Source organism: Dermochelys coriacea, chromosome 3, assembly GCF_009764565.3.
Source record: "Dermochelys coriacea isolate rDerCor1 chromosome 3, rDerCor1.pri.v4, whole genome shotgun sequence".
NCBI lineage: Eukaryota > Metazoa > Chordata > Testudines > Dermochelyidae > Dermochelys > Dermochelys coriacea.
In genome coordinates, this window is record NC_050070.1 from 76,280,014 (window position 1) to 76,306,691 (window position 26,678).

The 26,678-nt window shown below is 40.1% G+C and overlaps 1 protein-coding gene across 14 annotated transcripts in view; it reads right to left on the bottom strand.

The window, feature by feature from the left end:
- Positions 1-26,678, bottom strand: part of USP45 (ubiquitin specific peptidase 45) — a 118,052-nt gene that overhangs the window by 81,262 nt on the left and 10,112 nt on the right. For 7 of the 14 annotated variants that reach the window (XM_038397507.2, XM_043510696.1, XM_043510694.1 and 4 more), the window contains 4 exons: positions 16,977-17,086; positions 15,792-15,961; positions 12,973-13,076; positions 10,270-10,370 (listed from right to left, as the gene is read on the bottom strand). In XM_038397507.2, coding sequence (XP_038253435.1) covers positions 10,270-10,370; positions 12,973-13,076; positions 15,792-15,961; positions 16,977-17,076 — 475 coding nt within the window. In that variant the 5' untranslated portion in view covers positions 17,077-17,086. Of the gene's footprint in view, positions 1-10,269; positions 10,371-12,972; positions 13,077-15,791; positions 15,962-16,976; positions 17,087-18,162; positions 18,256-18,288; positions 18,796-19,268; positions 19,286-26,678 lie in introns of those variants that run through there. The other 7 variants (XR_006279882.1, XM_043510695.1, XM_043510698.1 and 4 more) reach the window with 3 other exon arrangements.

Sequence of the window (26,678 nt, forward strand, 5' to 3'; positions counted from 1 at the left end):
AATAAACCATAATAGAACATGCTACCAGTAGTTTCCTTGTATTTTCCTATTTGCCTTATTACTTAAATAGACAAGGGGCAGTGAAGTTAGGCAGTCATTAAATTGTAGCCTAGAGGTAATATAAAGACTTGAGATACACTATTTAGCCTAGAATTCTATGAGCAACTTGCATATTGTCATGATTCCTCTACTAAATATGAACATTACTGACATCTACAGTGTTTTAAGTATTGATTAACAATGCATGTCAATGTAAACGAGTTATGGACTTAATGGATGCCAAGCACTGTAATGCTACAATCTACAACGTGACATATGAATTCATACATTTGTTCTAATGAGTTACACAGTCAAGTCTCATTAAAGTGTTCTTGAGAAATAACTAACAGACCTATTTACGTTAATGAAATGCTCATACCAAAAGGTTATTTTATGTATACTCCTACGTAATTACTTGCTTAGAATATGGAAAAATATAATTAAATTCAGAAAAAAGTAAATGCGATTTAAAAATATCTATTGTGGCTGACAACAAACCTTTGATTCAATTTGCATGCACTCTTTAAGGATACCAAGGCATAATTATTTTTCAAGTTATGTATGAGTTTGTCAAAATGCAGTTAGAGGCGCTTGCCATTTACTTTTTTTTTTTTTTTAAATGCTCTCAATGATACAGTCTACGCAGCTTAAAATATTCTCTATTCCACTGGTGTGGAAACTGAAGACAATACAGGGACACAGCAAGAGAGTAAGTTCTCTTTGAAAAAGTAGACAGAATACTTTTGAACACAGCAAATGACAAACAGCTTGGGAACCCTTCACAATTTAAACAGGCTCCCACAAACTAGGATACATGCAGTAATACCCTTTCATTGACATGCTCACAAGCTGCATGCTACAGTGTCTTGCAACAGCACCATCACATAAAACTCCAAAGGCAAGAAAAGTGTGAGCTTTTGGGGGGGGGAAAGCGGGAGAAGAGAAAAATCGCCAAATATCTGCCACCTGAAGGTACTGTTCAGCATTGGAAAATAAATAAAAATCACTCTCCTCCCCCGTCACATACACTAAAGCAGTTCTGTATGTAGAGAAAACTGATGGTTAAACAAAAAAAGCTAAGATTGTGTAAATAATTTGTGTATTGGTATACCACAGTTGTTGCATTTATCCATCGGCATTCAAAAACATCTGGGACAGCATCTTAAAGTAAACAATGTTCACAAGGCCATCTGGACAAAACTGCGGGCAAAAATTAAAGCATAAGCATATGGAAAAGCAGATTTTTCTCTTCCCTTCAGCAATACAGGATGACAAATGTCAAACCTAGATCTGTCTACGCTTCACTGTGCTATGCTTTGCAGCACCACCTGGCTCTCCTTGCACAGCCACCAAATATGGACAGCACTGCCACAGCAGACCATATCCGCAGGGCAAACTCAATAAAAACATTTCACTTCATGGTTAAATGGCAGCTTCACACAAGTAGCAAGGTTCCATTTGCTAAGTCTCACATGTAAATAATTCAACAGAAAAAAAAAACAAAAACAAGGATGACCAATTTTGCTATTAGACCTGAATGTTCATGTAATTACAAAACACAGCAAACCAGAATTATAGATCTGACTGTCACATTAGCTAGATAAAACTTATAAAGATAAAAAAATACAACTAAATAAACAAAAGATGTATACATTTTATTAGTGATTCCTAGGAACCTTTTTTCCTCCAAAGAGATTTTAAATATTACCTTCCGCCCCCATCTAATTAATAGATTTTCCCAAGTGACTTTTTCTAAGAAGAATAGGTATTTTTGGAAAAAGTCTAAACAGACAGCTGTAAACTGGTCCCAATAAAGACATTATTGCTTAACTAGTTCATTTTGTATAGTGACTTGTAAGCACATTTATACATCTACGGGATCTCTAATTCAAAAGGTACAGCATCTATTGATTCCATACTGGAAAGCCCTAAGTTCAGTGATAAATGGCAGTTGGGCCTTGGTCTGGTAAGGTTGAATACGTTTGGCTGACATGTATAGAGCTGGTCAGCCAGCCTCCAGCCAACTTAATAAGTGACCATGGTAATAACTGCAATTGCTGATTGTTAACAGTTCTACACACTTAAATTTCAGGGCTGTACTGAAAAATAACCCAAGGCTAAAAGTATGCTAGAGCCTAAACTTTTTTTAAAAAAATGGGCAGTGCTTGTGTACAAAAACATTTTTATAGACTCTTTTTGATTCAGTGTGGTGCATATTCAAATATTTCATCATTCCTCTTTTAGGAATGGAATGTGACTTTTCAACCCAATACAGACACAACAAAGGCTCTATAAAAAAAGTTACACTCTTCTATCAAAGCAGCTGTATGCTACTACAAGCACATACCAGTAGAGATTCACAATTTCAAAGGTTAAAAGAAAAAAAAATAATATTCCTTCTATCAAACCAGACCAACTCCCAAGAAGCAAAATTATAAAGGAGTTATGATAAAGAGAAGCTGTATGTAAAACTATTCATACCGACTTTCAAACTACAGGAAACAGTATAAAAATTAGTGATGGTGTAAATAGAGATTTTAAACAGAATAAGGTAACACATTTACATGGGACTTAAAACATTTCACAAAAACGTATTTTATATAAAAAAAATTGCAGTGGGCACCAAGTAGCAATTGTAGCTGGGCCAAAAGGTTTTTTGTTTTTTTTAAACTGACCGGGACTACTAAATACAACTGCAATACAAATAATAAAAGTTCCGATTCCCAGCTAACCAAATGAGAAATAATGCATTTCCCTGAGTGCAAAATAAATGTAAATAGAATAGTTAAAATATATGTTCCTAATTCTGTTATACAATACTTTAGAATTAATTATCTTGTGAACCAGTACATCCATTCTGTTAAATTTGTATGTGGGGGAGATATTTCAAAAAGTCATAAAAAACACATTGTAAACTAATCATCCGCCTCTGTGAGCGTAAACTGCTTACAAACAGAGATCTTCTTTTTAAAGAGAGGTATCCTAGCAGAGTTATCCCCATCTTGCTTCCAGTTCCTTGGCTTTAGTCCCATGATCAATAATAATGTGCGTCACACAGTGCAATCCATTTGAATAGAATGAGCTTAATCAGGAGATTGCCTACGGAACTGATTTAGTCTAACAATATTGAACTGTAATGACTGCTACTTAGTCTGGGCAAAATCATCATATATTTCGCTTAATGGGAACACATTTAGCCAATGTCAATTAAACTACTTAGCCAGGTGCAAAAATATTTATGAAATTCTAAATTCAAATCTTTAAAAAGGCAAAAGTTACTAAGTACAAATTCATATTAAGAAAAAAATTAAGTTAAAATAAAAGTGAAGTAAACTGAATTTTTTTCTTTTATACAGTATATTATGTGCATCATATAAAGTATTTTCAGACCTTTAAAAAAAACAAACCCAAAAAGGGTTTTCTCTCAATTGGAACAACAGTCTTTGTGCTATGTTGCTTTAGCACTGGAGGATTTACTTAAGGATGCAGTATGTTAAGAAAAGTGTTTCAGCATTAAAGGTGATTTGCAAATGGGGATAAAAAGTGTTTGTATGGTAAAAAGAAGCAGAATAAAACAAAGGAGGATGCAGAGTGTGAGGTGGGTTTTCTTGTACTTTTTTATTTTTGTTTTACATTAGAAATATCAGGACTCATCTACTCCAGGTCTGAGTCCTGATTTTGCCACCTCTTTGGACTGGATTCACTTTTCCACATCCATTACTGTGCACTGTTTGTTGGAGTTCCTACAGTCTTAGAACTTGGCCCTGCAAGGGGCCGAGCACTGCTATCAATGAGAGTGTGCAGCACCTTGAAGAAACTGGCTCTTAGGAAGGGTAGGAGAAAAGGTAGAGAGAGAGAGCTGTCTAGCTAATTTAGTAGTGTTTACAAATAAAGGGGCTGATCCTGAGATTCCTCCACTTGCAGAATACTCACTGAAGTCAATAGAAGTTGGGAAGGTGAAGGTGTTAAGGACTCAGCCCAAAGTAACTAAAAATACATAATTCATAAAAATTGGAGATTTTAAATTTAGTTTCTCGTTACAATTCATTGTAACATTTAACAGGTTTGCAATAAATCTTGTTAGCAAAAACTCCTCAATTCAAATTATGCACTGGATTAAAAATTACCAGTTCGAAGTTTAAAGAACAATGCAACTCTGACCTGCACAAGAAACTCTAAAGACTTATTGCAGGTTTGTATCAATTTATTTTGATTGTATTTCAAATATGTGCAGTGTGTGCATGCTTCAGAAATATTTTTGCTGAAACAGAAATGTAACAAAAACATAAATGACAATGACAAGATGGGGGATTAAGCATTTTTGTTTATTTTTTCAATGCAACTTTAAAAAAAAAAAAAAAAGAGAGAGAGTTCCAGGAATATGCACTCTTATTCCAAGGTCAAGCCTTTTCTATTGAGTATATCTCTGGTACTTCAGCTGAAGGCCTTCATGAAAAAACAAGGTTAATAGATTTCCTTTCTTTTTTAGTAAATTCACATCATGCTGCATTATGAAATGCTACTAGATTGCTAGTGCTCCTTTTTTATTTTTAAAAAAAGGAAATAAAACTAGTTTTCTCAATATTGTACAATCATGAATACCTAACCTGTAGAAAAAAGAAATGTTCTCTTCTTAAATGGCTGCTAATTTTATGTTTTAAAAGCCTAATTTTTTCTTTCAGTGCTAAAATAATGCCAGAATTAGAGAAAGCAAACTACAAGTTTTATTTCTATGCATCTGCCAGAATATAATAAACTGAAAATTATGTGTGGTTCTTTCACAATTATGCAGCTATTCAACCGCTAATTTTGAGTTTCTACTTTCAAACTATTTGTACTTTTGTTCACTACTAAATAGATGAGGGGGAAAGACTGGGGGGAGAGAGAAAAATCAAAATAATTCTTCAGTGAGGCCAATTATTTTGTTATAGCAGCACTAGGAAAGAACAATTTGTCGTCATCTCATTTTTTCCCCAAAAGTAATCGGTTTTGTTAATTAACAGCATCTCTCAAGGAAAGGTCTGTATTTGTTAAACTAAATTTCAGGCCAACAACAGAGGAACTTTTTTTTGGAAGTCTATCCTCTCTTATTTTGATAAGGGGCACATTTAGGATTACTTTGCTAGTTAATTTTGTTTCTAAACATAAGAGCTTGTCTGTACAGCTTCAGCAAAGCACACTAGGAGGGTGGGATCTGTAAAGTGCTCTGACTGCCTGGTGTATAACCTGCAGGCATTCTCTAAAAGGATACCTGGCTTAGGTACCTTTGAGAGCGTGCCAGCAAGATCTAAACAGGACAATTAGCATACAATAGGACAGACAAGTTTACAAATCAGCCCTCTCTAGCATGCTCTGACAGAGCAGTATAGGCAATCCCTAAATCAGGGGAGGCCAAACTTATTGACCCTCCGAGCCGCATACGATAATCTTCAGAAGTTCGAGAGCTGCAAGACACTCACAACCTGGCCCGCGGGGCAGTGCCTGCCATGGCATGCACCTGGTTGAAGCCCCGAGGCCTGCCCTTCCCCCCACATGGGGTTAAAGCCCCAAGACCTCTCTCCCTGCAAAGCAGAAGCACCTCTCCCCACCACCCTGCCGCAGGGCAGAAGCCCAAACTCCCTCCCTCTATCTGGTAGGCAGAGAATGGGGGGGGGGGGGAAGTGGTGGGGGCTTCATGAGCTGCACTTTAACTGTAAAAGAGCTGCATGTGGCTCACAAGCCGCTCCTGTCCTAAATCAAATACAACTGGCTAATCTGGCTCCTTACATTTTGAATTATATGTACTACAAATTAGTTCAGAAAAAGCTACAATTTTTAATTCAGTATAAAACATGGTCAACTCATAAATATCCACCCACAAATGTAGAGTAGGGGTAATGATTTCAGAATACCTATTTTCCCCGATAAAATTTCACACAAATTACCAGTCTTAGAAACGTATTACTCTTCTAGCTATTACAGAAACTGTACTATATCAATTATATTTATGAAAATACAAATCAGTTTTCACCTATTGTCAGCTGCTTCAGCAGAGCAGCACAGCTGAACTTAAAACAGCAAAAACCCATTCCACTACTTGGCCTCCCCAGCAAGGGTTGTAACGGCAAAGCCTGAGAACTAATACTAGCTCTTCTCCTCCTCTCTCTTCAAAAACCACCCTGGGACCAAACTTTTTTTAAAAAAAAAAAAAAAAAAAAAAAAAAAATCAATCTTCAAACATGTACATCTCTGCACTTCTATTAGGGCAAATATACATAACAATTTTCAAGACTGCAAAATAATTTCTTCTTCCCCAGAAAACAACCAATCAGACACTCAGAGTAGCATCTCAGCATGGTTCCTGTGTAGTACATGTGCATTATGTTCCTGTGAAGTTCACAAGTGTGCCATCCTGACAATACTGCACCTGCCTTCCTGGGAAAACCATCATGGCCTGCTAACCTTTTCTACAAAACAAATTTCTGGGTGGTACTCCCTAGAAAGCAGTCTTGCTTTATTCTTGTATCTTGTGCCCAACATGACCTCTTAACCAAAAAGACTTAAAAAAAAATAAATAAATAAAGACTTTGCTGGGTACAGCAAACCATAGGATCAGATGCGAAAACCACACAGCTGCAAGCATTCTTTTGGGAACCCAGCACTGGAGTTCATCTCAATCGCTTAATGTAATTACAAAAGTCAGTCATGTAGTAGTAATGTAATTTGCACATTTCTGCAGCTGAAGTGAAGTTCAATCTTTATGAGAGACTGAGTAAAAGGCAGGGGTCCTGCTGCCACACTATTCCACCACATTAGTACCAAATGACAAGCATTTTGCTTTTGTTTATCCTCCAAGATGCATTAATTAGGAAATCTATATAAACCACCCTCTCTTTCCAGTTTTAAAATGTTTTATTTTATCTTTATATAGATTCTTGATTATCAAGAACTTGACAAGTATAATAGCCAACATCTAATATTCATGTGCATACTTATTTGTACAGAGACTTGCACATAATATTTGTATGCTATGAAGTGCCATACCAATTAGTTGTCAGAGAACAAACACACAGATATTAGACTGTACGTTTTATTATAGATGCCACAATTTCTGCAACGCAAAATAAGTAGCAATTTTCCCACTTCAGTATGCTTACTCACAGATCAGAAGAAATGGGGGAGTCAGAGGAGAAAATACAACAAAGCACAAGATTTAATTTTAAAATATTTAATAGCAGGTTGTTGGTAGCAAGTATTGCAAGCTTGTAGTCAATACTTTTAGATTTATCATTTAAAAATCACATTTATTAAGATTTCTCTTAACCTCATTACCGAACCATTACAAAAATCAAAATCTTCTATGCTGTATTAAAAATCAAAAGGGAAAAAGAAACAACAAAACTATGAAATAAGCATTTAAATGAAATTAAGAATTATGGTGAAAATTACTATTTAACAAGAAATAAAGGCCTCAGATCTATCCACAAGACAAGATTCAAAATTCATATATTTAATTCAGTCCATTATATTTTATTCCCTTTTCTGTTTGTACACTAATGTGAGTTAAGTTTGGGTCTCAGTCAAGATTTTCAGTATGTCGTCTTTTTTTTCCTACCCTCTAAGAACTAATAAGGGACCAACTTAAATTCTTTTAGTGGAAACAGGTTTTTTTTTTACTTTGAATTTAATCATCATTTAGTGAAGAACAATCGCTGCAACTAAATTTATCGAACTGGAACAAGACAGTCAACCTTGTTCAGAAGTGTTCTCTCTCTCTCTCTCACACACCAGTGATTTATCAATAAGTCAACAATTCCCAGACTCTTCTGGCAGCTGTACCAATTCACCAAACGAAGACCAGTCAGAATCCTCTCCTCTTCCTCTGTAGCCTGTGAGCTCCTCTCCTTGCTTCTTTAGTGACAAAGATACAACCTTTGAGCTCATTCTTTCTAAGTGTTGCAGGCACTGGTCCTGATCTGAACCACTTAAGCATGGGATTGAGTGCTTTGTTGAATAAGGGTCAGAAAGCTGGTCACTGTACAGGATCCGGTCTTCTGCATTAAGCTTTCTGGTTCTTCAAGCTCCAAATCCTGCAAACACTTAAATGCATTTGACTTTAAAGCATGTGAATAATTGCACTGAAGTCAATGTGACTACTCACATACTCAGAAGTTATGCAGAAGTGTTCGTGGGATTAGGTCTAATTTTGCACTCACAATTACACAGACAGACAACTGGGGACTTCAGGGAGAAGGGCTAGGGGGCTTAAGCCCACAGTCGTCTCCCCAGAAACACTGAGTTTGGAACAGAAGCTATTATTATTATTATTATTATTAATAGTGGACAAATTTAGTTCCGATACTAAACTACTCATTGAAGCGATGGTCAACTGCTATTAATTTTATTGTGTTTTAACTCTAGCCCCCATCCCCAAATTAAAAAAAAAAAAGTCTATGGCCCTGAATTAAGCTAGAGGAACTCAAAAATCCAGCAACACATCAGACAGTGCAAAGACATGATTCAGTGCAGCACCAGTTGCACTGTACATAAGCTAGAATGAATGAGACGGCAGCAACAACATACTGAGGCTCACCAAAAAAGCTGAGCTTAATACGTCACTGATTTTAAATTTCATTCTGTACAATTCATTATCTTGTGATATTACTCCTTCATTCAAAAAATTTCTTCACAAACATGTTCATCTGAGGAAAATCTTAAAGAGTTTTCTGTCTTTCTGGTATCTCACTTTTAATGCCTGCATTCTCAGACAGTGTTAATAAACTTTGATTTTCCAACTCTTGGATTAAATAAATAGGGCATAGTCAATGTGCTTCTATAAAATATACATATTTCATGGTTACATGAGCACTGGGCCCAACATGACCTGACAATGATTAAGATTTAAGATTAAAGCTGGATGGTAATTTTGGGTGTCCAATTTTCAGAAAGTGATGGGCAAAATCAAGACACCTTAAAAGCATCTCAAATTGGGCACCTAAAATTTGAGGCATCCAAAAATCATTCTGTACTTCTGAAAATCTTAGCCAGCATCTTCTTTATTTTTTTGTAAAAACAAGCTTTTATTAAACAAATTTAAATATTTTCCATTTGATTATTTGAAACAATTACCACACGATTTAAGTGGTTGCAAATGAAATATCACAGCATTTTACTAGTGCATGAAAAACGGACTATAAAGGAAAGTGAAATTGAATATTGTATTTCCATTGTCCAAAATGAGAGAAACACGTACAGTAAAAGCAGCATAATGAAAAGCTACATTTTTAAAATGTAATATGCCATTAGTTGTAACTATGGATGAGAAAAATCTGCTTTTTTTAAATATGACAACTTGAAAGGGTCTCATTGTGAGATGATACCTGGAAAACAATTTCCATTAAAACTAACAAGAGAGTTATGCACACATGCACTGAGGCTATATAATTCTGATCCTATCCCTAACCAGTGATGCAACTATTCTCTTCTGGGAATGTGCAATCAAAAGTCTTTTCCAAGTCCGTCCCTCCTCCCCTCAGTTACGTCTAAGTAGTGTGAAATCTGCACAGCCCCAGTAAAGTTTTAGGTCTGAAATGCTGCAGCAAGACTTGTGTCAATGCTTCCATCCATCTCGATCTTCAAAAGTGCATAGATGAGCAGCAAGTATACCTAATTATTTCCAGTATGTAGACTCAAGAAGAAAGACACATTAGTTGATTCTTTATGATCCTGATAGTACTAACTTGTGCAAGTAATTTCATAAAGTCAAGTGATTGAAAGCACTATGTGCAGCAATAAGCTTTAAAGAACTGCTGTGCAAACGTCATCAATGAAAGTAAGCAAGCAATTGTGCAGTTTAAAAACGTGACCGATACAAAAACTCAACCAATTAATTATTTTTTAAATGCAGTTTGTATACGTTAATGTAAATGAGATAACGAATGCTTTATCATCAAGTACTTGCATTTACCTCTGGGGACCTCAGCAAGGTTTTATTATCTACCATAAACTGATGTATTAAAATACAGATGTTGAAGGTGAAATGCTGGGAGAATTACATTGCAGTGCCCAAAATATTATTTCTAGTACCACAACAGAAGGCAGTGTTTCTGGAAACAACTATGATGATAAACATTTGTATCAACACCATCAATCGTTTTTCAATTGTATTATTAATACAATCCAAAAACTGAGATGTCGTTTCTAGAAACTAAGAGATATGTAATTGGTGCATTAAATAAAATTCTTACTTACTTGGTTCAATCCTAGTAACATGTTTCTGAAGAAAGTCAACTATCTGAGCCAAAACCTTCTTGTTGCAGTGTGTTGACAGCTCTTCATCACATTCATAACACCTAAACAATACACAAAATTTAAACAAAGAGAAATAGATTGGAATTCAGGAGATCCAGGTTCACTTCCCACATCTGATAGACTTCCTGTGTGCTTGGGGAAGTCATTTAGTCAATTTTCAGCTTTAGGAACCACTGACCTCCACAAAACCCCTGTATGGCTGCCGCCAAACCATGTAGGTGTCTAAACTCACTTGGTGCCTACGTTTTCTCTGTAAAAGTACCTTAAGCACCTAAATTTCTGCCCTTGGGCATGCTCAATGCTGTTTCACTCTAGGCCAGAAGTGAAAGTAAGTTGGTACGCGCCGATACACCGTACCGTACCGGCTTCCCCAGGCGGCAATTCCAGCAGCAGCTGGAGCCCCGGGCCCTTTAAATTGCTGCCAGAGTCCCGATGCCGGAGCCCCCGGGGAGCGGAGGTGGCCGGGACCCCCGGGGCTCCGATTTTAAAGGGCCCGGGGCTCTGCTGCAGTAGCTGCAGCTGGGAGCCCCTGCCCTTTTAAATCCCTGCCAGAGCCCCAACACCACTATCCCAGGGTTCTGGCAACAGGGCTTGGACAACGATTTAAAGGGCCCGGGGCTCCAGCCGCCTCTACCGCCCTGGGCACTTTAAATCTCTGGCAGCTCAGCTCAGTGGGCTACTTAAAGGGCACCCAAGCCCTGGGGCACTCAGCAGCCCCTGCAGCTGGTAGCTCCGGCAGTGATTTAAAGGGCCCAAGACTCCCAGCTGCCACTACTGCAGCCAGAGCCCGGGACCCTTTCAATCTCAATTCAAAGGGCCTGGGGCTCTAAAGGCCCTGCCTCTTCCAGTTGAGGCCCCGCCCTCCGCTCAGGAGTACCGTTAAGTCCTTTAAGTTACTTTCACCCCTGCTCTAGGCATCCAGACGCCTAAGTTCCACCACTATCCACAAACCAGGAAAAGATAAACGTTCCTCTGCCTATCTTGCCTATGTGGAATAGTGGTTGAAGCATTATCTTCTGAAAATATAAACAAACTTGCTTCTACGTTTTCCTATATATTGTATTCTGTGTTGTAACTGAAATCAAGGTACATATTATTTTTGATTACACATATTTGCACTGTAAAAATGATAAACACGAGAAACAGTATTTTTCAACTCACCTCATACAACTACTGCAGTGTAATCTCTTTATCATGAAAGTGCAACTTACAAATGTAAATTTTTATTGTTACATAACTGCATTCAAAAAACAAAAACAAAACCCACAATGTAAAACTTCAGAGCCTACAAGTCCATTCAGTCTTTCTTCTTGTTCAGGCAATCGCGAAGACAAACAAGATAATACTGCCTGCCTCATTTACAACGTCATCTGAAACAGGCGTTCGCCTGGCACTCTTGTAGCCAGCGTCACAAGACATTTACATGCTAGATGCGCTAAAGATTCATATATCTCTTCATGCTTCAACCACGATTCCAGAGGACATGCATCCATGCTGATGACAGCTTCTGCTCGATAACAATCCAAAGCAGTGCAGACCGACACATGTTCATTTTCATCATCCGAGTCAGATGCCACCAGCAGACAGTTGATTTTCTGGTGGTTCAGGTTCTGTAGTTTCTGCATCGAAGTGTTGCGCTTTTACGACTTCTGAAAGCATGCTCCACACCTCGTCCCTCTCAGATTTTGGAAGGCACTTCAGATTCTTCAACCTTGGGGTTGAGTGCTGTAGCTATCTTTAGAAATCTTACATTGGGCCTTCTTTGTTTTTTGTCAAATCTGTAGTGAAAGTGTTCTTAAAATGAACATGTGCTGGGTCATCATCCGAGACTGCTATACCATGAAATATATGGCAGAATGTGGATAAAACAGACAGGGAACATACAATTCTTCCCGAAGGAATTCCTTCACTAATTTAATTAAACACATTATTTTTTTAATGAGCATCATCAGCATGGACGCATGTCCTCTAGAAGGTGGCCAAAGCATGAAGGGGCATATGAATGTTTTCCATATCTGGCACGTAAATACCTTGCAATGCCGGTGACAAAAGTGCCATGAAAATACCTGTACTCACTTTCTGGTGACATTGTAAATAAGAAGAGGGCAGCATTATCTCCTGTAAATGTAAGCAAACTTGTTTAACTTAGCAATCGGCTGAACCAGAAGTGGGACTGAGTGGACTTGTAGGCTCTGAAGTTTTACATTGTGGGTTTTGGTTTTGTTTTTTGAGTGCAGTTATGTAACAATAAAAATTTATATTTTTAAGTTGCACTTTCATGATAAAGAGATTACAATTACACTGCAGTACTTGTATGAGGTGAATTGAAAAATACTATTTCTTGTGTATCATTTTTACAGTGCAAATGTGTAATCAAAAATAATATGCACCTTGATTTCAATTACAACACAGAATACAATATATATGAAAATGTAGAAAAACATCCAAAATACTTAATAAATTTCAATTGGTTTTCTATTGTTTAACAGTGAAATTAAAACTGCAATTAATTGCAATTAATTTTTTTTGAGTTATCGCGCGAGTTTACTGTGATTAACCAACTGCCTAGTTAAAAAAAAAAAGAGTCTTTTTAATAGCGTGTGTGTGTGCGCACTACACAAATATTCCTAAACACAATCTTACCATATGATCCATGTGCTGATATTGATTACAATGCAATGAGGTTCTGTGCGAGCAGTTTGGAAATGTTTCAGAGAATGCTGGCCTTCTGAGTTTTGACTACAACCCTGAAAATGAGATCATTAAGAAAAGGTTATACATATTATGTATATTATATTTCAACAAATCACTACAATATTTTACTTAACACAGAACTGAAGATCATTTTCTTGAAAAAGAGGTAAAATCATCTACAACTCCAAAAAGCAGGATTCTTATCAATTCACTTTACTAGTGCTTGCACACAGGAATGGAGTTTGTATGCTAGAGAATTTCTTGCAGGAGAGCATAAACTTTTTCCTAGGAAAACGCTGTTAAAGCACTCGTGAGAGAAGTGTATATCTATACACACACACACACACACACACACACACACACACACACACACGGAATTTCATGAGTAAGAATATACTTTTTATTTAAAGGGACACTGTCAACTTCAAATCCTGTAATTAAAAAAAAAAATTAAAAACTAGTTTCAGGCACTATACTATTTCTAAAAGCATTAAACAGTTTTACAGTTGTCTTTTCCTATATTTAGAGTGTCTCCCCTGTTGCTGCATGAGAGTTACACAGGAGAAACTGAATACCAAAGTAACAAGAGAGAGAACAGTGAAACTGACTACACAACGAGAGCTGCCCAAATGCATAGAAAGAAGAAATATAGAGAAAATTATTTTTCTTTAATCTTTAAATTAAAATGATCTTGGGCATTACTTGTAACAATGTAAATCTAGGTAGAAGTGTGATTTTTTAAGAACACACAGTATCCGTCAGAGATCCATAAGTTGTGCTATGACAGCAACCTCTATACAATGTTTCTGGGGGTGTAGTGTTAAGCCCTGAGCCTCTGCTTTTTACAAGATGGAGCCCCATGCCTGCTATACTTCAGCAGCTATTTCTCACATGGCTTCTGGCAGCTCTACCTCTTTGTCTTGCCCAAATGTCCAGGACTAAGGTCAGGTCTATACTACAGACTTACATCAGTAGGACTATGTCACTCGAGGGTGGGAAAAATCCATACTCCCAAGCGACATTGTTATACTGACCTAACTCCTGATGTAGACAGCGCTATGTCTGCAGGAGAGCTTCTACCACCTCTTGTGGAGGTGAATTAACTATGCCGATGGAAGAAACTCTCCTATCAGCATAGGAACATCTTCACTTAAAGCATCACAGCTGCGCCGATGTAGTGTGTTTAATGTAGACCCGCCCTGAACCTCACTGCACTGGGCAGCAGCATTCTTACTGCCATCTCCGAACACCTGAGTTCTTTGTATCCAATTCCAGCCACCGTTTTCACATGTCTTTCCCCCTTTGACTGGAGTCATACCAGTTTGTGTCCAACTGTTGCCCTTCCATTGTATCCATAAGGTAGCTTTGTTCACATTTACAGTTCTTGATAGACTATTCATACCAATTTGCCTACAACACTTTCACCAAGTCCCTGAATGGCTTATTCTCTGTGTCAGAAAGAAATCAACCCCTTCACACCCCATGAAAAAAAGAAAAGGAGTACTTGTGGCACCTTAGAGACTAACAAATTTATTTGAGCATAAGCTTTCGTGAGCTACAGCTCACTTCATCGGATGCATTCCGTGGAACAATACAAAAGTGAGTGGAGAAACTGAGTCATACATACTTTTCAAAAAATAATACAGAAATTTCACCCATTCTCATTGATTTTAGGGCCAGAAAGGATCATAGTGATCACAGTGTCCCACTTCCATGGCTTACATCCATAACATTCCTATTGTGAGCCCTCCTGTCCCCCGCGGTTGCGGCAGAACCCAGGGGCCGTGTGCTCCCCTGCCCTCCGCGGCTTCAGCTGGAGCTAGGGCCGGAGCCACTGCTGTGAAAGACAGCAACGCAAGTTACAGTGACTTAAGCTTTATTCACAGTGGCGCTATGTTGGTGGGAGACGCTTTCCCGTCAGCATAGCATGTCTTCACCAGATGCACTGCAGCTGTACCAGTGTAGTGCTTCTAGGGTAGACCTTACCATAGTCTGCCTGGAAAACAATAAGCAAGGATAAGGCATGAGACAAGCATTTGTTAAATCTAAATTTTGGGTTAGATCGGTCATCCTTCAGGAAGGGCAGTTCCTGGCACTGAAGAGTCAACACAAGGGAGTGGGGCGGGGCGGGACGGGCAACAAACCACACAGGTGGCAAGTTCATAGATTCCAAGGCCAGAAGGAACCACTGTGATCATCTAGTCTGACCTTCTGAATGACATAGGACATAGAATTTCGCTGAAATAATTCCTAGAGCATATATTTTTAAAAAAACATCCAATCTTGATTTTAACATTCTCCATGTTGGAGAATCCATCATGACCCTTAGTAAATGGTTCCAGTCGTTAATTACTCTCACTGTTAAAATTTATTTCTAGTCTGAAAGTCAAGAGACCAGAGGGAGTTCTGAACTGCTGTTCCGATGTCTAGAAAGAACAGTGGGTGTACCACAGGTAGGGTGGTATGCACACCTCGTTGTATAGACTTGCATGGGAAGTTTGTATAGCTCAAAGAGAAATCAACACCGTCCCCAAGAGACTTAAAGCTTTCCAGAGGGTTTCAAACTTTAGTGCGATGCACAGGCTTATCTCAAAAGCAGGGATCTGTGGTGATAACACTTCCCCTTTGGGCAGAATCCCATTGCTCCTGCCCAGAGTTCCATTGAAGCCAGTGAGACTCCATGCAGAAATAAGAATCTGCACTTGCAACTCCTCTCAGAGGATCAGGGTCTATATTTGTCTGTAAATTTACAGTGCAAGTTTCTTTACCTGAGAGCCACATTTGAGGCACAGCCATATGTCAGAAGGAATTACTGGGTCGCCATCATTTATTCTCCTTTCTTTTAAACATTCTGAACATATTGACCAAACATTCTGAGCTACTGCCCTCTTCACATGATGCACATCCACTGCTTGGTTTACATGTTGGCAGGTTAAACCTATAGAATAAGAGTCACTCAGTCATTAGTCACAAAAGCCAGATTCAATCTGCTAAGTGCATTTACAAGGATTCAAGTCTTCTTTTTTTTCCTTTTTACAAAAAGTGCTGTAACAACATATCACATTCCATTTTATGCTAATCAGGTGGCACTCATTACTATAAAAATGTGTTTAATTCTTGGGAGGTACAGCGAGCTTGCACATCATGCTTATTCAAGATACAACTTAAGGGCTTTCAGACACAGCACTTCCTTCCAGAATCTTGGCTCCATCACAAAAGCCGATTACAGAGATTACTTTGAAGGTAACTATCAAAACTGACAGATCTAAATTGTAGCCTACCCTCAACTTGTTTAACAAAATTTTGTAATTGTAAAATATATTAGTTGTCTGCTATTTACATAAATTACACCTTTCAAAGCCACTATCTATATAGTTTTTAAAAGGTAGGACACATTAGCTCCAAGGACACAATAGTGTCCATTTTCTGATCCATCTGAAGGATTTTATTTCCATCTTTTTTTAAAAGTACTATTTTTCCTACCAAATAGAACACCCAAAAAGCTACAAGCTGGTGACACAACCCAACAAATCCAAGATAAACCGAAGGACAAAATTACTAAACATTCATTTTCCTAAATTTTGTCAACATTACTGAAATCCATTTGTTTGTGTGTGTCAATACAGGTAGTTTTGACCTTTCCTACCCTTAAGGCCTTCCCTGTGTTTCAAATACATCACTGCACTGCTGTCCTTACACCTGCCTCCTTAAAATGTTAATATGGCCAAACTATCCTCCTGTTCATTTATTTTTGCACCAATTCCCTGAGTGCAATGTAATGACAATTCATCACGCCATAGATATTTGATCGTAAGCATCTCTGTTGCTGCATTCAACCAACATGCAGTTCACGGTTCCCACATGTGTTTTCTGCTTTGTTGACTAATGAAAACCATATGGACACTGTTTTCCCTTCCTCACTCTGATTGCCAAATGTCACATAATTTATTTACCTGCAATGTCATCTGAAGAGCCTTCATCCTGATGCCTCTTACGCCTTTTGTTTCTCTTGTTTTTTTCAGGGTTAGCCCTCGATGGATCTTTTACCCGCATCTGTTACTTACTGGGAAAGGAAGGGAAAAACACACATTATTTCACCTCCTATATATTTCATCAAATCTAAGGATTTATATTCTCAAAGCATACTCAGAAAAACCAGAGTCCACAAAATACATATTTTATATAATAGATATGCTTTCATCCAACTTCAGTTATTTTGTAATGAGAAATACACACCGAGCAGTGTTGTTTGATAAGCCACTGCAACATGTAGAAACGAGGTAGCCGATTTCACAAACTGGAAATATGTTGTACCATGTAACCACAGATTTAGCTGGTAGTGTTACATATTGTTAGTTATAAAAAGACAAGATGCTATCGTGCCTCATTTAGATTTTACCACAACCGTTTTGTTAAAATGAGAAATATCTCCTTTTTCAAACACCAAATTGTCCATTTTGCACTTTTTATAAAAAGGTACAATATTTATAGTCCATCTATTCCTTATCTTAAAATCAGAAGAAGACTAAATGTATTTGATATAGACATTTATCACGTAAATAACCTGTTTTCACAGGTTTCCCTTTTAATATTGGTTACATTTTTTAATCAGACAGGATAAATTTCCCATGAAGCACAATGGTGGTAGGTGTTAACTAAGAACGTAAGACCAGCTATAATCCGTCAGATCAATGGCCCATCTAGTCCAGTATCCCGTCTCTGACACAGCCATTGCCAGATGCTTCAGAAGGAATTAACAAAACAGAGCAATTCTGAGTGATCCATCCTTTGCCATCCAATCCCAGCTTCTGACAGCTGGAGGTTGCATCACTGACCATCCTGGCTAATAACCATGGATGGATCTCTGCTCCATAAACTTATCTAATTCTTTTTTTAACCCAGTTATACTTTTGGCCATCACAACATCCCATGGCAATTAATTCTACAGGTTGACTCAGAATTCCTCAAGCCATAAATTCTATTTAGAAAAAGATGACTTACTGTGGCACCATATAGTATTTACTCACATCATCACCACAGTAATAATTTGCTAACATGGGAGGAAGTTAAACTGTACCAAATACAGGTGTACAAACCTAAAAAGCTGTTTAAAACATATTTAAGTCTTGGCATACATACAGATATTTTCCCTTCTCTCTTTCATTACACCAGTATTTCTCAAACTTTCAAGAGCTGAGCCCCCTTTTGGAAAATGAAACCAGTCACAGGCCCCTGTAGACAGACAAGGCATTGTTAAAAACCTACCCATCTTAATTTAGACATCTTTAAGTCAAACTCAGGTAGTCCTTTACACTCTATTTTGAGGAACACTGGTGTCCATCTTCATAATAGGATACTTCCTTTCCTGTTTTACTTGCTTTGGTGAGCTGTGAAATTTTTAACAATGTTGATATTTAAAGATATCCTCACAGACACCCAAGTTAGTACTCATTGAAATTTGTGGGGCACTTCACATCTCAGAGCTATCTGCATATCCAAGCAAACATCTCTGCATCAGTCACACTCACTTCATGCTTTGGTGACTTTCCTCAGAACCATAGCAAGTAGAGATTTAATTAAAAAAAAAAAAAAAAAAAAAAAAGGCCAAGACTCTGAAGAATAACTCAGGCTTGGTCTGCACTACAAGTTATATCAACCTCAAGCTTAATCTACACCTAAAATTTAGATTGTAGCTAGCTACATCACTCAGGACTGTGAAAAATGTCAACAGTTAGGTTGACCCAACACCCCTGCAGACACAGCTAGGTCGACAGATGAATTCTAACCTCTCCTGAGGGGGTGGATTTATTACAGTGATGTGAAAGCCACTTCTGTTGCTATAATAAGTGTCTATACTAGACTAGCATAGCTGCAATATAGCTGTGCCACTGTAGCACATGTACTGTAGACATAACCTAAGTCGACCTGTTTCAACCTACCTGTGCATGTGTATACACCCAAATTTGTCTCCTGCTGATGTAAGCACCCCATTACAGTGATGAATTAAGACCAATTGCCCCAGCAACACAGAGGCCTGGTCAACTTACTTTTGCGAGAGAGTGGACACTGCATTACCTGTGTCAACCCTCACAGTCATTCAGCTGTTGTCCCACAATACCCCTGTTTTGTACTAGTAGTTGCTTTAATCGCAATTTTGAACTCCACCTCCCAGGAGGTCAAAGACACCGGATACTTGCCCCCTCATCTGCACTGTGTTTTTGAAATGCCCTTTTCTGATTGCCCACCTTGGTGAGAGCACTTATTAGTCCAACTTTATGAGCATCCAACCATGATGGATCCACGTGCACAGATAGCTACTAGGCATGATCCTCTGTGGAGCAGGAAAGAAGTCCTGGGACTCCTTGGCCTGTGGGGAGGAGAGATTACGCAAATCCAGCTAAGCGACAGCCAAAGAAATACAGACATCTGTGTACAGATTGCACAGGGGATATTGAACCAGGAGCATGACAGGGATTAGCACCAGTGCCTCATAAAAGCAGAGGAATGTCAGCAGGCATATCAGAAGGTGAGGGATGCCAACACCAAATCTGGGGCTGTCCTGCAGACCTGTTGCTTCTACAATGAACTGTATGCCATATTTGGCATAGACGCCAGCAGTATCCAACACACAACTGTGGATATGTTGCAAGAGTCTAACATGGAGATCACTTCAGTGTACGAGGAGGATGAGGAGGAGAAGCAAACCATATGATAAGCCAGGAGTATTCTGAAACTCCGCTAGAGTCAATCCAGTCCCTCCTGGGAAGCGCACATGAGCCCGGTGATAAACAGTAAGGGAGCTCCAGTAAGTGTATATATCCATTATTCCTCTTATTAGCACTGTTTATCTTTTCGTTGCTCAAAACTTCTTCCCTCCCACCCACTCCTCCTTCCTTAGTCCCCATTTAAGAATGGTACTCATCCTATCCTCATGTTTGAAGAAGAAGGGCATTGATTTTTGATTATTCACTTTACTTGTAAAATGTTGAAAGATAAAATTAAAAAATTAGTACGGCAGTCTGAATTATACAGTCCTTGGCCTGGTCTACACTTAAAAATTAGATTGTCCTAACTATGTCACTCAGGGCTGATCATTGCAGTTAGTTCGACCTCATGCCCCACACAAACTTGGCTGTATCAACGGAAGAATTCTTCCATCGACCTAGCTACTGGTCTCTGAAAAGTGGATCAACTACATAGACAGAAAAACCCCTTCCATCTATGTAGGACTACAATGCTCCAGCAGCACAGCTGCATCTCCAGAACTGTGCTGCTGGAAAGTAGATATGCTCTAGAGCAAGTCAGGTTTCAGAGTAGCAGCCGTGTTAGTCTGTATTCGCAAAAAGAAAAGGAGGACTTGTGGCACCTTAGAGACTAAAATTTATGTAAACATAAGCTTTCGTGAGCTACAGCTCACTTCATCGGATGCATTCAGTTGAAAATACGGTGGGGAGATGATTTATATACACACAGAGAGAACATGAAACAATGGGTGTTATCATACACACTGTAAGGAGAGTGATCACGAAAGCTTATGCTCAAATAAATTTGTTAGTCTCTAAGGTGCCACAAGTACTCCTTTTCTTTTTACAGCAAGTCAGCACCATATGCTCCGATAGAGGTAGAGCCAACATCCACATTTCCATTATTTGATTTGTTTGGCTAGGCAGAGAAGACCACAATTCACCCCATGTGGGGCACTTTGTTTAACTGAAAAAGGCTGTCCCTTTTATTCTCATGAGCAGTCTCAATGAAAATTTCATGGAAATACTCTGCAATCTTTTCCTGAATATTTCTGGGTATGGTGGCTTGTTTCTTCCCCCACGTCACACTGCAATGAGTTCTGCTGGCATCATCACAGTAAACAGATTAGAAGCATATGGGTCCAAGCAAGCAGCTTCAGAATGTCAGTAGCAGCTAGATTCTCTGTGCCTTTGTCACATTCAGGAGAGGTATCAGCCTAAATCATCACTACCTAAGAAAACATTGGCAATATTTTACCACGCTTTCCCTATACTCATAGCTATGGATGTCCAGTGTCTAAACTGTCCATGCGGTAAACTACCTCCCTCTCCGTCAGGGCTTGCTCACTACAGCTTGAGCTGCACAGCAGTTCTGTAGTGAGGCACTCCAAAGCTAAAGCGACACCTGGTATTTCTTATTAAGTGTATTTGTGGGAATAATGTAAGGGAGTTTTGAGACTTATCTTTCCCTTTCTGTTGCAATTGTAAATCTAATGCTCTATCTGTCTATTTTAATCAGCAGCCTCTGATGTGGTGATCTTGAGAGGTGCCCTCTCCAAGCCAGCTGACTGTCTGACCCTACTCAGATGAAGAAAGAAGTGGATACAGGAGGATGCAGTCTGTAAGATCCTCCAGTCACCCATAGCTGCTGACTGTGAACGAAGGGCTTGGAGAGGCCACATATCCAAAACCAGGAAGAATGGAGAGAGGATTTGATGCAGAAGAAAAGGGACTGAGAGATGCATTGGGAAATCCATCAGGTCAGAAAGGGTTTACTCAGGCAACAAACTGGGCATGTAGCTCAATAATGCTGTGCAACATCTGAAAAACCCAAGACATAGCAGCCCTTCCAACTCATTAAAAATTCTATTGTCACAGCTCCTTATGTGTGACACAGCCCCGCCCCACTCCCCCCAATATAACAGGTGGCAACATAGTATGAACCTCTTACCTCCACCCCTTCACATCAGGAGAAAGCAAAAAGAACCATAACTGCACCTACACTGGCCTGAGAAAACTACAGGAACAGCCACAACACACTACATGCTTTGTAATATGACTGAAACTTTGTAATATGTCTTAATACATAAATATATGTATTTAAAAACCCATGTAAAGTATTCGTCACCCTCTTACAATGCTGCTAGAATGTTTTTACCTTGGATATTTGCACTTTAGCTTTGTTTCCTGTTTCTGTGGATACACAGTTCTATTTTTGGATACTCAAGAGTATATTTATTAATTACTTACACCAAGCACAATTGCCATATTACACAATTCACAGAGGAGTTAATAATTCGCCCACATTTAAGTTCTGTACACTCAAAGGCACACTATTTCACAAAAGCATCACACAACACTACTGCAATTGAGTTAACTGCTCTTTTTAAGGCCTCCCTCAGCTGTATAGCTCCACGCCTGGCTCCTCCAGTAACCCTTACATCTGCTGTTCAAATTCACCAGACAGCCAGTCCACTTCACTCCTCCACCCTGCTAGTAGCCTTTCCCCCTTTTCCTCACAGATATTATGCAGTACACAATATGCAACTCCAATGATGGAGATGTTTGCCTCATTGAGATCCCATCTAGTGGGCAAACCATGCCAGCATCCCGTCAGTCTACCAAAAATAAGTTCAACAGTCATTCTACACTTGCTGAACTGGTAGCTGAATCTTTCTTTGGCACTTCCAAGGTGGCCATTGTATGGCTTCATGAGCATGGGAGTAAAGGGAAGGCTGGATCTCCCAGAATCACTATTGGCACTTCAACATCGCTAATGGGAAGAATGACCCCACTTTGAGATTTTGGAGAAGTCCCATGTTCTTAAAAGATGGAGCATTATGCTCCTTCCCTGACAAGCCTACAAGGATATCAGTGAAATGTCCGCAGCGATCCACCAGTGTTTGCATAACTATGGAAAAGTATCACTTTCTTTTTATGTGCTCAGTGGCAAGATTGGCTGGTGCCGTCCATCACCCCCACTAGAGTTTAGGAATCTCACTGCTGCAAAGCCATCCACTATTTCCTGAACACTGTCAAGAGTCACAGTCCTGTGCAGCACTTAATGACAATGGCCCCTGCTGTGGATTTTCCAGCTCCAAACTGACTGCCCACTGACCGATAGCAATCTGGTGTTGCAAGTTTCCAGAGCATGATTGCCACTGACTTCTCCACTGTCAATGCAACTCTCAATCTGGTATCCCTGCATTGGAAGTCTGAGGCAAGTTTGGCACATAGACTCAGAAATGTGTTCTTTTGCATCTGGAAGTTCTACAGCCACTGCTTATTACTCAAACCTGCACTAGGATACCAACCCAACAGTCAGCGCTCACTTCTTAGGCCCAGTAGCAGGGATTCACCATGTGGAGATGCGCCATGAATCAAGCAGCAACCTGGCATTTTTATTCACTGTGTCCATCAGCATCCAATCGTGGTGGTTGAACATCTCTTCTTCCTACTCACAATCCCAGTAGTAGTAGTACTCTAAGTGCTTGTCTACACTTACAATGCTACACTGGTGCTTCAGAATAGACACTACCTATGCCGACAGGAAAGGTCTACCTCCCCAAGAAGCAGTAGCTAGGTTGATGGAAGAATTCTTCCAACAACCTAATGCTGTCTACTCGGGGACTTAGGTCAATTTATCCAAACCCAACCTGGAACAGCACAGTTTTTTCACACCCCTGAGTGATGTAGTTATGGTGACTTGATTTTCTAATGTAGACTAGGCCTCAGTACTGCAAATACAAGAAAATTTCGTGTCTTGTATTAGCAATTGTCGTTAGAATTGCAATGAGCTCTGCTGGCTCCACGCTTCTGCCTGAGAGATGGTAAAGATTGAAAAGCAGAGTACAGGACTGTGGGCATTTTAAAAACAGCACAAAAATTATGGAATGGAACAAATATTATGGGTAGGGCCCTGTGTAAATCGTGATTTCACAGAGGGCGTGGAAATCATGAAAATGCCCCCAACGGTGATCTTTTAAATATTACTTTAGCTATGGTTCTTTCAAAAGTTCTTTCAAAAGTTACCATAATTTACAGTGCTGTGTGCATATGGAAGAATTGAGTAGTGTGTGCAAACTTAGTCAATTTCAAGGACAGAATGAATTTAACCAGCAAACTTTATCAATGAGCATACACAGAATGTCTATTCTTCCACACAGACACAGCACTCCATTCTGTCACAAATCCCTCCATCCTTGAAATTGACTAAGTCTGCTGGTGAAATTCAATATTTTGCCATTGACCTTATCATGAATCTTCTAAAAAAAAACTGATTTACATAGGACTTCTAGTAATCAGTTTGAACTCTACTGCCCTGCCCTCAGGTGACCAACTATCATCCCCACCCGTAAATTCCTTGGGAATTTTGGAAGTTCCCTTCCTGGTTTGCTCGGTGACACATGCAGTGGTCTTAGCGCACCTTGCCAGGTGACCAGGTCTGCTCCACGCACCAGACGATCCCCTGCTTGGAGCAACACCGAACTGCTGGACCTCATCAGCATTTGGGGAGAGGAGGTTGTGCAGTCCCAGCTGCGCTCCAGCCATAGGAATTATGATACCTCCAAACAGATTTCACAATGCATGAAAGAAAGGGACCATGACTGGGAAACACTGTAATGCAAGGTCAAAGTGAAGGAGCTGTGGAATGCCTCGTGCTGCGCCCACGAGCTGCTGGTTCTACAAAGAGCTGGATGCAATACTCGGTGGCGACCCCACCTCCACTGCAAAGGCCACTGTGCATACTTTGGTGGCTCATGTGCCAGTCGAGAGTAGATGGAGCCAGGAGGAGGAAATCTTGGATGAGGATGTGGAGGTGTACCCAGAGGCAGAGAATGACTCGGAGGTCAGAGATACATGCAGCCAGGAGCTCTTCTCTACCCCAGAGGAGGCTAGCCAGTCACAGCTGTCGGAGCTTGGTGAAGCGCAAACAGGAGATAATGCCCCTGGTAAGTGGCTTTGATTTGGGGAATTGCTGAAGCGAGTTGTTGGGGGCAGGAGGGTTGTAGAAAGAAGAGTTGTGTCTGTATGATGCACATACCACTACATGCCTAGTCTGAGCGACGGAAGAGGGTGTTGATCAATTCCCTCATATCTCCCCGAAATTCTTGTGGAGATACTGGGCAATCCGCTGCCACAGGATCTTTGGCAGAGCTACTTTGTTTCCTGCCCCATTAAGGGTAATTTTCCCATGCCACTCTGCTGTCACTGGGGAGGGGGCGGAGGGGACCATTGCTGCACCCAGGTGAGCCGCATAATGGCCACGGCAGAAGCCACAGTCTTGGAGAAAACCCTCCCCTGATTCCCTGCTCACCCTCAGCAGCAAGATATCTTCCATAATGAACACAGCCTGTGGAAAATGTGGGGACAGTAGATTATAATGCCCCCCCCACAATGCTGGCTGTCCCCAAGAGCCATGTGCCCAGTGTACAGTACGGCCCCTTGCCCCTGCGGTTACTCACCATTTTGGGGGTCTTGTGGCTCATGTGTGTTTGCCTGGAGTCAGCCAGTTAGTCACGAGTATGTGAACAGTGGTTGTGTTTTACATCACTGAATCAGTGGTCTCTGTGTTGAAAATAATACTGCTTCTGTAAAATGTTTGCATTTTGGCTTCACAGATATGATCTTGGGAGTCCAGCCTCCCTCTTTGTTATCGACGGCTGAATGGCTGCGCAGAATTAGAAAGCGGCCATGAAGATCTAAAGAGCATTTACTGTGTGATGTCATGATGCATTCCAAGGCCGAAAAACAAGAACTGAAGAAGTGGCAGGACAATGAGAAGAGGGACCGAAAGGAGAAGATGGCATGTCACAGAGCGCCTCTTAAAAGTTATGGCGCGCCAAGCCCATGTGCTTCAGGAGCTACTAGCACTACAAACCAAGCAGCTCTGTGCCCGCAGTCCCCTGCAGCCACCGTCACAAAACTTTCCCATGTGCCCCCCAGACACCACCAACACACTCTTATAAATCTCCTGGTTCCAATCTGTACCCGCAACATTCCACTCCTGCCCTATCACAGTCCAGCCCTGCGGACTCCCAGTACCGATTGCACTCAACACCCGTCCCTCTGCAGTTTAGCCCTGTTGAAGTACAGTACCTACTGCACTGTACTCCAAAGGACAAGGCTGCAATGATACCTGGACATACACAAATCTTTAACCATCCTAGGACTCCACCTCCTCCTGGGACCCTCCCTTCCCTCATCCCCCACAGTGCTGATGTGTTTGTTTGTTTGTCTCTCTCTTCCATTTGTTGTTTTTTAATAAAATAATTGTTTTTGTTTGAAAGCAATCTTCATTCCATTAAATTAAAAGCAAACAGAGCCCTGCAAAGCACCAGGCAATTTTCTTAAACCTTCATAGTGCATTGTCTGCACCAATCACGATCACCTCCTAGCATTACAAGCACTGCACTTCTGAGCATAGCAACAAATATTAGTGGCTTTCAGCTTCAAATTGCTGCCTCAAGGCATTGCTAATCCTTATGGCCCCACACCCCTCTAACAGCCCTGGTCTCTGGCTGTTCAAATTCAGCCTCCAGGCGCTGAGCCTCAGCCGTCAAGCCCTGAGTGAAGCTTTCACCCTTCCCTTCACAAATATTATGGAGTGTACAGCATGCGGCTATAAGCATAGGAATATTGTCATTGGCCAGGTCTAGTCTCCCATTTAGGCATCGCCAGCGGGCCTTTCATCAGCCAAAAGCCAACAGTCATCCTGCACTTGCTCAGCCTTATTGATCTGCTCCTTGCTGCTATCAAGGTGCCCTGTGTATGGTTTCATAAGCCAAGACATTAAAGGGTAGGCAGGGTCTCCCAGGATCACAATGGGCATTTTGACTTCCCCTACAGTGATCTTCTGGTGCGGGAAGAAAGTCCTTGCTTGCAGCTTCCTGAACGGGCCAGTGTTCAGAA